The following is an 11,644-nucleotide window of genomic DNA, read 5'->3' as shown; positions in this document are numbered from 1 at the left end:
TGTTAATATTAATTTTAAAAAAAAATTATTTTTAATTTTTAGATTCAATTAATTCCCTCCCTTTGATAGTTTATTAACCGACCCATCAGTTTGCTAAAACTGTGCGTTAAGTGGGCGTGAGTGGTGGATGGAAACTGCTCAACCGTCAACTCTCTCCTCTATTTGAATGGTCCTCAGGCTTTCAATTTATATAACACACAGAAACATCACGAAATTTTTTCTGCATTCATACTCTTCTTTTCTGCAATAGTATTACAAAGAGTACTTCTGTTCTGGTTCGTTGCCTTGCAGTCGTAGTGCTGCTTCTGCAAGTATTTGATCGTTGTATTTTGGGAGACGCTTTACCACATACCGTAAGCACCGTGTAACGGGGTAAAAATGTCTTAATGACAGAGAGCCTAGTTCTATCTCATTCCGAATTCTGGACTTCTTTATGCTTTTGTTTTTTATTCTGTGCAATTCATTTTCTGGAAATAATATTTTGTTTTACTGTTTTGCAATTCATTTATGGAAAATATGTTCTGTACAACAAATTTCCAACATTCTAACTTCTATTAAAAAGGTGAATGGGGTGGCACTGAAAACACAACAGTAAAGTAATCCTATTTTACTGTTTATGCTATTTTTTCCTTTCTTTATTCTTTGCTTTTTTTTTTTATTCTTTGCTTCTATTCATACTCGTGACCATGCCGACAACCATGCTAACCGTACTCCCACGACCATACTCCTTATTTTTCTTTTTATTGATATCTTCATTTCTATTTTTTTTTTCCGTTTTGGTGCTGTGTGGAATTCTATTTTTGTTGGACACATTCTAGATACTCTCACTTCATCTTTGAAGCTTTCAACGTTGATTCTCATATTTTTTCTTTTTTTCTTTTTTTTTTTTTTTTTTTTTTTTTTTTTTTTTTTTTTTTTTTTTTTTTTTTTTTTTTTTTTTTTTTTTTTTTTTTTTTTTTTTTTTTTTTATTTTTTTTTTTTTTTTTTTTTTTTTTTTTTTTTTTGCTTTTTAGCTTGCTGTCGGCATGGGAAGACAACAACGTTGGATACAGGGGTTGATTTTTTTCGATGCATATTTGATTGAGGAAATAAAAGTCCAGATAGTACAGAAATTCTACATATAGTCCCCACCTTATCGCCACATAATTCTATTATTTCTGAAAAAAAATGTTGGTGATTGGTTTAAAAATAGGCGAGCTTGTAAAAGAAAGAGAAAGTAGACGTGCATTGAGAATCCTCAACTGAAAAATCTGATGCAAGAAGTGCAACCTCATTCTGCAGTTCATTCTAATCGACGTTTAATGATGTTTAGTTTAACAGGTTCATATTTAGCAGTGTTTATGTTTTTTTTTTTGGGTGCTTGTATTTGTTTTAATCAGATTTTGTCCAAAAAAAAAAGAATCAGATGGCACATGAGTTCAGAACTCTCTGCACATTTGCGAGAAATCAATTGATTTCTCCGAAGTGTACGAAGATAATTTTTTCTTAGCAGTTTGAATGCTTGAAATAAACTAAAATTTTCGTCATTTTTTATATATAATAAATTATATTTAGTTTATTTATATATAAGACATTTTTTTCAGGTTGTTTTTTCTCTGTAGTTTTTTGTTTTTCAATTTTGTTGTGTTTTAATTTGTTTATTAACTATTTTTTCAGAAAAAATTGAAAACTCCGCACTGTGCGGAGAGAAGAGTGGTCTCTCTGCATAGTTCGAAGAGATGAATTGATCTCTGCAAACTGTTCACAAATTTTTTTTACGCACTCTGCATAGCGTGAGAAGTGTCCGTGCAGACACTCCGTGCAAATTTGCGCAGACACTCTACACAGATGTGCGGAGTGTCCGCGCCCGTGCAAATCTGCGTGGACACTCCGCACATGCAGACAGTCCGCAAATGATAATGTCCAGACACTCTGCAAATGAAATGGACATTATTTATACTCTCTATCAACAAAATAAGCATTAAAAAAGCATATAAGCCTAGCAACTCCCTTCCAAATCTATTAAACATTCCCAACAAATTCTTCACTCCTAATCTATTTGACTGAAACACTCATCGTTGTGTGTTTTCTCGTGAAAGGGAGAGCAAAGCCATCATCCATGGCATGGGAAGGACAGAGCAGAACTTCAAGATAGTCCTTTTCCAGCTGACCACTCTTGTTACCGGCGGCACTTGTGGAATTGGGTCTTTATTATTTTTCTTGTTTTTTGGGTTTTTTTTTAACTAAAAATCTTTATGGGTTTTTTCATTTTTTTCTGCATTTTTTAATGATTTGTTTTTTATAATGTGATAATCAAGCAAGCAACTGTGGAAGAACTTTCTGAAATGGGTGCAATTGTGCACACATGTTCAAGAAATGAAGCGGAGCTCCATCAACGTTTGCAAGAATGGAATGCAAAAGGATTTAAAGTGAGTGGTTCTGTATGTGATGCTTCTTCTAGAGACCAAAGAACAGAGCTCATAGAAAAGGTCTCCTCAATTTTCAATGGCAAACTCAACATTCTTGCGAGTGTCCCTTATAATATTTTTTGGTTAAAAACGCTGTTAATGCCCAAGTTAAAGCAATGTTTTACTTTGGTCATCCAACTTTTTTGGTTCTAGAACTACCCCATGAGTTATGGGAAATACTCACCTTGGCATGAAAATATTGTTGATATGTTATTTTTTCATGAAGATGAGCTAAATTGGTTAAAATTTTTGGGCTAGGCGTAGTTCATGAACTTCATAGGTTCTGTTTGCCATGCTAGAATTTCAATTACTCAGTGCACATGTTTAAAATGTTTTCCTCCAATAGTTTATTAGGGAAACAGGCATTTACATATGTGATGCTCATATTTTCATTACAATGACTAAAGGCCTAAAAGTTAAATGTTTATTTAGAAGATGATAGATTCTTGTAGAATTCATTTAGCCACTTGCAAATGAAGTGAATAATTTAATCATAAAATGTTGTCCTATGAAATCACTTTCTCTATAAGCAGAACCAATATGGATTTGGTTCGAGTCCTGAAATATGGATTTGGCTCTTGAGTAAGTGCAAGTGTACAAGTAGCCTTCCACCCTATACCCTTGAAGGCATAACCTGCGATTTACCTCCCTCACGATGCTCCAGGACAGGGGTGGTGGGGGCCCTTAAGGTTAGGGTTTAACCTTTTTTTTTTTAGAACCAATAATTTGTCGAAAAATGATTCCCTAGGGAATCACTTTGCATCTGTCCAGAACCACTGAACGAGTAGGTACTTCCAACAGAATGTATATGACTGTAAGCTCCTAAATCCTAACCTTAGGGCAATCAGCCTCACCTCATAGCAAAACATGATAATCATTAATCAATGACTATGTTCCCAATGTATACTACCTCTAACTTTTTTGTCAACTTGTCTATTTTTTTTTTTGATCAAGGTGTCCACCTTCGATGACTATTCCTTGGGTCTGTAATCCAACCCCTCTTCACACATACCAATTAAATCGCGGGATGTGCCTCCTACTGACCAGGGTCCGAGCGCCTCTCCAACTGAACTGCCAAAGTGCCTAATGAGTCAACTCACGTTGCGCCTTGCCTTCCAAGACATTCCTACCTTCCCGAATAAATTCTGCCTTCCAGTATATGCCTTGCCTTCCAAAAGCCCCACGAATCGAACCCACGACCTCTGAACTGCCAGCCTTGAGAAAACCCTTTCTTTGCCAGTGGAGAAGTACCCCGAGGGGCTCAACTTGTCTATTTGTTTTACCTTTCCTTGTTTATGTTCAGGCAAATATTATCAAGTATCGTAATTTCCAACAATTTTTCTATGTCAAATCATTTCCTTCTCGGCAGCTGCGAACTCTATGATGGCATTTTTTGTGACGTAGAAATTGAAAGTTACCATCTGTATAAAATGTTATTGTTCTTGAAAGCCTTGAGAATGGCCTCATAGGATTTCATGTCTTAGATAAATAATGTTGGGTCGAACATCAGGATGTTAACTGTTGATTATTCTGTTGAAGAATATTCCTATCTCTTGGCTACAAACTTTGAGTCTTCTTACCATCTATGCCAACTTGCTTATAATCTTCTTAAAGCTTCTGGCAACGAAAGTGCTGTGTTCATATCATCGGTCGCTGCTTTAATTGACATATCGTCCGGATCTATTTATGGAGTGACTAAAGGCAAGTTATTATAGGGAAAATACTTATTTTCTTACACTAACCATTTACTAGAAATGGATGAAAGTTATATAATCCTTAAAAATTCCCACTCACTGGTGCAATAAATCAGCTTACAAGGAATTTGGCTTGTGAATGGGCAAAAGAAGGCATTCGTGTCAATTGCGTTGCACCTTGGTATATCAAAATCTCTCTTGTGGAACATGTAATATTTCTATTCTTCGTTTTTCTTCTATAAGTCTTAATCTTCTCGTGTTTCTACCATTATAGAATTTTACCCTCAATTGAAATTTGGGTGGTCCTCCTTCTCACCGAGAATTATATGCCAGTTATTTGATCACTGACCATATAATGGATGTCGTATCAGCTCATATGTGTTTATCTAGGTCATGATCATTATAGGTCGGAATTTGGAGAGCTTCCTAGGAACATTCTGACATGCTCTTTGTTTTAAAGAGCATATTTTCCAATACGAATAGCATTTTCAAGAATTTTTAAACTGTAAGAGTGGAACACGACCATGCGGGGACCCCGCAGGACTTTGCGGGGATTCCCCGCACCAATTTTGTGCGGAGTCCCCACAATGCTTGAAGACCAAGGTCTAATCCGAAACAGGATAGATGGTAAAACTCGTAGAAGGGTTTAATTTTCAATAAAAGAAACTTAACTTTTGATTTTATTAATTTTCTTCTATAATTCTTTTTTTTTTCTTTTTATAGCACGTTCTCAATTTAGCCAACTAAGTTAACAAAATCATACTTTTATTACCTACTCAAAGAAAAGCACGAAGGTTAACAACTTGAATTAGTAAAACTAAAGACATGCCATGTGTACCGTATTTGCAGTATGTAACATACAGTATGCTATCTACCGCATGTTACCGTATTAGGCAACTTACTTATTTGCAGCTTACTAAATGCTGCTTACCTATTTGTAAGGAAATTATGTATCCTTCTTTTTATCATTTCCAAAAAAGTTGATCCAACGTATTTGCAGTAAATAGATTCTGCCTATTGTATATATACCAGTTTTTACAATTAGAAATACGAGAATGTAAATACCTACATTCACTTACTGAGCCAAATGTAAAAAAAAAAAAAAAAAAAAAAAAAAATTCCAAAATTTTTTTTTTCAATAGAAGCATAAAATAAATATTAAAATATATAATTAACAAAATATAAACGCTCAATTTATAACTTTGTCCTCAATCTTCAATTTTCAATATTACACAAAATTTAGAACTATAATCGTCACATTCACTTTATATAACCTCAAGCATTTTTTTTAATTACTGTTGCAACTATAAAAATATTTTGCAATAATTTTCTTTATATCATGGAAATATTACTAGGGAAATATTACTAGATATTCCTTTAAAAACTTTCCTAAAAACTAAAATTCATACGCTAATAAAAATACGATAAGTACAAAATTCGTGCAACGCACGCGACATTGTCTAGTTTAGATAATATTGTAAGACTCTCCATGTGTATTTGTTTTATTATTATTTGTATTTTTTTGTCTTGTGAATTATTAACTATTTTATTGACCAGAATTTAGGGTCGTTTGATTTTCATTCTTTGGTCAAAAAAATGAAAAAAATATGATCGTTATCAATCGCATCAAGTCATCATATTTGACTTTCTATCTCTTGTGTGGGTTCCGTAACGATTATATTTTTCATTCTTATTCTTAAAAAAAATTAGAATCATACGGACTCTTAATTGTAACTATTGTCTTGTGCATATTAACTATTTTATTGACCAGAATTTAATGTAATTATTAAGCCCCTTGTTTGGCACCCTTATATTTTATCAAATTAAATTAAATTTTTCTTTCTTCTATTTTCAACTACACAATCTTGAATAAAATAATATTACACGTAAATCGTAATATTTTTATTTTTTTTACAACCATATATTTTTTTAAAAAAAAAAACACACACACACACACTATTCCCCCCATTATAATCAAAATTAATGAGGAGCCAAACGGGGGCTAACTATGCCCCTATTTGGCCCCATTCTCTTTCTCCTTCTTTTTCTCTATTTTATTTTTAATCATACAATTTTTCATAAAATAATATTATACACAAATCGAAAAACTTTCCATTCTTTTTCAACCACACAATTTTTCAAAAAAAATACTATTTCAATTATTAAAATTTGAAAAGAATGAGGACCAAATGGAAGATATATATCCAATAAATAAGCAGAAGGGGGGAAAAAAAAAGACGCTTACTCTAAAATATTGAAACTATGACCAATAATAAGAAAAAGGAAAAAAAATGATTTTAAGAAATATTATAATCTTCCTATTATTGTGAGCTACTTCTCCTTTTGCAAGAAATCTCGCTTATTTTTAAAAAAAAAAAAATGCTATCAATATTCTTTACAAAACTGTCGCACGTTAAACATCAAAATATATTTCGAGAAGGGAAAATGAACTCATCGTAAATGTATAAAAAATCATCATTTTGAGTTGCATATTCTTTCTAAAACTCTCCCCGTGATTCTTCTCAATTTTCTAGTCTGATGTTTCAAATTTTAATTTTTCTATGTCATAGAACAACACGTGATGATCATCTTGTGATTGTTCGAAATCATGAAAATTTTGTAATCTTGGTAGCCAAGATTTATTTTAGGAAATGGAAATTCTGCAAAATCTTTTATCAAGAAAAATAATGACATCACTTACTATTTTTGAATCAATGGTGCTACACTTACATAGGGAAAACATACAGGCATTTCACAGAATACACACATTAGTGGGGCCCCTGTAAAACCTCTGTAAGAAAATGCCCTGTACACTGGGCATTTTACTTTTTGAGTTATGTGATACAATTGGACTATTCTTAAAAATTATTGAAAATACATATTGCAATAGCATTTGTAGAAAGAAATTTTTCGAAATAGAAGTTATTGAATCTTACTTGTGATTGAATGTCATGTGAAAGATTGAATAATTCACTACAAGAAAAATCACGTTCAACAACCATATAATTGGTCGTAGAATATACATTTTTGGTTGTTCCTTGATTGATAAAGAGGTGTTGGCGAATGTACTCAACGACTAAAAATATGTTTGGTCGTTAAATGTATTATTTTAGCAACTAAATAATTGATCGTAAAAGATTTGTATTGACAACTGATTTTTTTTCAACAACCACTTGTTTATTTGTTGTATCAACTATTTTTGTCGTTAAAATACAATAAAAATGACCAACTTTTAGTTACCTTTCATTTCAACAACGAAATAGTTGGCCGTTAAAAAATAATATTGACAACCAATTAATTTTATTTCAACAACTGCTTCTTTTGTTGTTGTATTTAATTATTTTTGTTGATAAAATATCATAATAGCAACTAAAATTTAGTCGCCTTTTTTTTCAATAACGAAAGAAATGGTTGTAAAACGTTTATATTAACAATCAAAATATTAAAATAACGAAAAATATGATTATCAACAATAATATTTATGACTTCATAACTTTCACACGTTTACATCACACTACACTCAAATCCTACCCACAATCATAAACGATTATAACAAGTGAAGGATTCCGCAACAAGGTTTACACACAAGGCCAACGGCTTTCTTTCTCTCGCTTGTCATTAGTTCGTATAGTGCTTTCAGTTGGGATTTGCCAAGGGGGTAGACCGCTTGGGTTATTTTTCCAGTATCGAAGGCAGTCAACGTCTCAACCATCCTTCTCCCACAAGACTTGTAAATTCTTTACTCTTGTTCCTTGTCTTTTCCCTTCCAGCTGTCTCCCTATACTTTATTTGACATGGGTAGAGCATTCTATTAATAACAAGAAAAAAGTAGCAATTCAGTTTCAAATGGTTTAAGCATGCATGCAACCTGCTATATATCAACTGTAAATAACATTAACAAGAAGTAAAAGTTTTCAGAGCCTTCAATCAATTAAAATATCTCAACATCAACTACAACTATATGTTAATTATATCAACTATCATGACTTAAAATATTGCACTCAGCTTAACCAATGGTATTCTCAACATAAAAAGAAAAAAAACAAATGTAGAGTTGGAGACTATTGCCGCAATCTAAGAAAAATATATAACTATCACCATGTCACCCTTTATATTCACGTTGTTAATAGCATACTAAATGGAAGATTTCTCACAGTGCTATTTATACTTGATAGAAAGCTATACACTAAACAATTAGATTACTAAAAAAAAAGGGTACAAACTGACCCTCAACAAAGTATGTTACACGCGAAGTTCAAAGGTAAATGTAGAATACCCAAGGAAAGATATCATGGAGGGGACAAAATTTACCTCCTTCTGATCACTCCAAGCACAAATATGAAGCTGAGTCTAATCCCGATCATCCCTGTTGCCTCCAAGCACAAAATTTAATCTTTTCTATCTTGAATGATTTAAGAAAAAACCTGTAATTTTATAAATAATTGAAGCCTGAAAGACCTCACTTCATGGATTTCGCGTTATACATAACTAAGACCAGCGACAAAAAGCCCTGAATATTAAGAATAGAACCTTTTTAATATAATCTGACAATTTCTTTGAAGACAGCGTGAAATTTTAGATCTTTCCCTTTCAATTTCTCGACATGAATTTCAAAAGAAAAACTGGAAAAAAAAAAATTAGGGTCTTAGCAAGATGGCGAGAATCTAAATCGAAACAAGATGATCATAATTAATGCTTGCCCTAAATTTGAAATCAATTATACTAATTCTTGAAATAGAAACCGCACAATAAAATTCAATGTCTGGCTCATTGATTCAATTACAATAAAAAGCCATTAGCATTTGAATAATCCAATGAAATTGAATAAAAATACCATTAGCAGTGTGAAACAAAGTCATTACATACATAGAGAGAACCAAAAAAGATAAACATAAAACAAAAGTACCTGCAACTCTCAGCAGCAAGCTGAAGCAGGTGGAATCTTCAAGATAAAAGTGAAACTCGAATTTTGAAAACAAAAGTACCTGTTTTTTTTTTTTTCCTGAAATCCATATTACCTTTCCATAACATCAGTAGAACAAGGAATTAGTTCATCAAGTACTTCAAAAATATGTTAATAAGGAAAGCATTTGAAATACCAATCTACACTGGAAACTAATTTCATTAAAAACAACGATCACAGTCGAATGGGCATAGACGGGTACCTCCAGCATCTAGCTTCCCAATGCCCAACTCCTCTTCTGTATAAATCGTTAGCCCATCTATGGTTTTCTTCCTGGGCCGAGAAGGAGTTTCAGCAAACAAATTTTCTTCAGGAATTCTATTATTATCTCTTCTTCTTTATCTTCCTAGGCCAAGAAGGAGTTTCAGCAAACAAATTTGCTTCAGGGATTCGGCAGAAGGCGAAAACCTAGTTGAGTGCAGAAGCGCGCCGGCGGCACGTGGATGATAATTCGGGGAAAATAGTTCCCAACGGCGCAATAAAGATCCAAATATAAACCTCCGGTAGGAAATGGACCGTGCTTGTATTGACGATGGAGATTGAAAATGCTTAAAGAGAAAAGGAGTTAGAGTGATTATAAGAAAGATGGAGGCGGCTCACATCCACGAGGAGTCAGGAGATGAAGTTATGGATTATGAATAATTCAACTCTTACAAAGTTGGTATATAAAAGTGTATTGTCAAAGTGTGTTGGCAAAATTTGGATCATTAATTTCAAATGATTTAAAAATCTATTTTTAAAATGATTGGTGTAAATTTGATTTTGTAACCTAATTTTGTCAACTTCCTTTGTCATTGTAACCATGAGCTATAATCCTACTCCTACAAAGTTGTACATAAAAGTGGAGTGTCAAAGTGTGTTGGCAAAATTTGGACATTTAATTTCAAATGATTTAAAAATCTATTTTTGAAACAATTGGTATAGATTTGATTTTGTAATCTAATTTTGTCAACCCCTTTTGTCATTGTAACAAAGCTCATGGATTATAGGGTCTTGGAATGAAATGATACGCCTGCATGAATAAGTGAAACTTGTTTGACCGTGAAATAAAATTTTAAGAGCCAAGTGAATTATTAGGCGGGAAGTGAAATTTTAAGATGAGAAAATGAAATCACAATTAACAACTATATAAAAGTAGTCGTTGAATATCGAATTTTTCTTTATTTTCAACAACGAAATAGAATTAGTTGTTGTTTTAGTCTATTAACGATCAAACATTATGGTCGTTGAATGTTTACTATATTTTTTGTATTTTTAACAACTAATTACATTGTCATTGAATACAAACATACATTTTGGTGGGAATTTTTTATTTAACGCCCACTCACAACGACCAAATTTAATTTGGTCGTAGAAAATATAGAATTGACAACTATATTTTGGTCATCATAAAGTATTTCCAACTAATTTGAAATTTGATTGTTCGTCATCCATTTTCTATGACCAAACTTACTACTTAGTCGTTGAAAATAATTTTTAACGACCAAATTGATTTGGTCGTTGAAACTTTAGTTGTAAAATCTTAGTAAACTAATTGTGACATCTGTTGAATATTGTTCACTACAAATTGTTTTGAAATTTATTTTATTTCTCATTGAGTTGCTTCAATTAATTCAATAACTTTTTCATTCATTTAGCTTCATTTAAAAATTTGAATTGGTCAACCACCCCTTCCACAGGATAACATCTTGTGGCTAAGAACATCTCCAATAGACTTTCAATTTTTAAATAGTATATTTTATCATTTGGAGAACATCTATAAACTTAGAGAGTTCAAATTTTGAAATACTCAAACAAACTCTTTATATTTAACACTTAATTTTACTCTTATTAAAGAATATTTATTATTTTTCTCCATATTTTATTTTAAATAACTTTTTTACAGATTATTTTATTATTTTCCGACATTGAAATTTGAAACACTTTGAATATTTCTCTAAATTAAAATGTTAATTTACAGAGTATCTTGAATTATGATTTTAAAAATTAACTCTTTAAAATAGAGAGTGTCTCGTATTTGAAGAGTTTTGAGAAATACTCTAAGCTCTCAAATGATTACCACCATTCATCTTTATCTCAAGCTTCTTATCATCATAAAAATAAAGAAATTAAAATATTAAAAAAAAACTTCTTTTCCCGTTCAGTCAATAAAGAAAAGTAAAAAAAGTATACAAAAATTAGCCAAACAAGAACCCCGAAAAGGAATAAAAACATTTAACAAACAAAATTGGCAAACTCAATTAACAATTATAAGCACAAACATTTAGGGTGCATTTTGTTTACGTTTCCTTTTCTTGTTTACAGCTTTGAATTCATTTTTTTGATGGATTATTTTCGAATTACAAAAAAATGTGTTTGGTCTGTCATTTTGAAAAACGATTTCTCAAAATAGAAAATTAGAAAATGCGTTTGGTTTAATATTTTTATAAATTGTTTTATGACATTTATCAATCAGTTTGATTGTTTAGTAAAATATAATAATTTTATGCTAATATATTAACAAATAATATATATTTTAAATTTGGTGAATTTCCTATTTT

The 11,644-nt window shown here is 31.7% G+C and overlaps 1 protein-coding gene and 1 long non-coding RNA gene across 2 annotated transcripts; one reads left to right on the top strand and one right to left on the bottom strand.

Moving 5' to 3' along the window:
* The first annotated feature begins 2,088 nt into the window (after positions 1-2,088).
* LOC111385207 (tropinone reductase homolog At5g06060-like) lies at positions 2,089-4,599 on the top strand. Its single transcript, XM_023009585.1, has 6 exons — positions 2,089-2,192; positions 2,306-2,504; positions 3,932-4,017; positions 4,078-4,147; positions 4,243-4,350; positions 4,513-4,599. The coding sequence occupies exons 1-6, from the start codon at positions 2,104-2,106 to the stop codon at positions 4,597-4,599; spliced, it is 639 nt and encodes a 212-aa protein (XP_022865353.1). The 5' UTR covers positions 2,089-2,103.
* A 3,570-nt stretch (positions 4,600-8,169) lies between these two features.
* LOC111385196 lies at positions 8,170-9,720 on the bottom strand. The gene is made up of 2 exons (XR_002701024.1): positions 9,048-9,720; positions 8,170-8,507 (listed from the first exon to the last, which is right to left on the bottom strand). It is a non-coding gene; the product is annotated as an uncharacterized LOC111385196 (long non-coding RNA).
* Between the last annotated feature and the right edge of the window lie 1,924 nt (positions 9,721-11,644).

Source organism: Olea europaea, unplaced genomic scaffold (genome assembly GCF_002742605.1).
Source record: "Olea europaea var. sylvestris unplaced genomic scaffold, O_europaea_v1 scaffold311, whole genome shotgun sequence".
In the NCBI taxonomy this organism is placed as follows: Eukaryota; Viridiplantae; Streptophyta; class Magnoliopsida; order Lamiales; family Oleaceae; genus Olea; species Olea europaea.
Note: the sequence above shows the minus strand (reverse complement) of the source record. Positions and strands in the feature narration are given on the sequence as shown.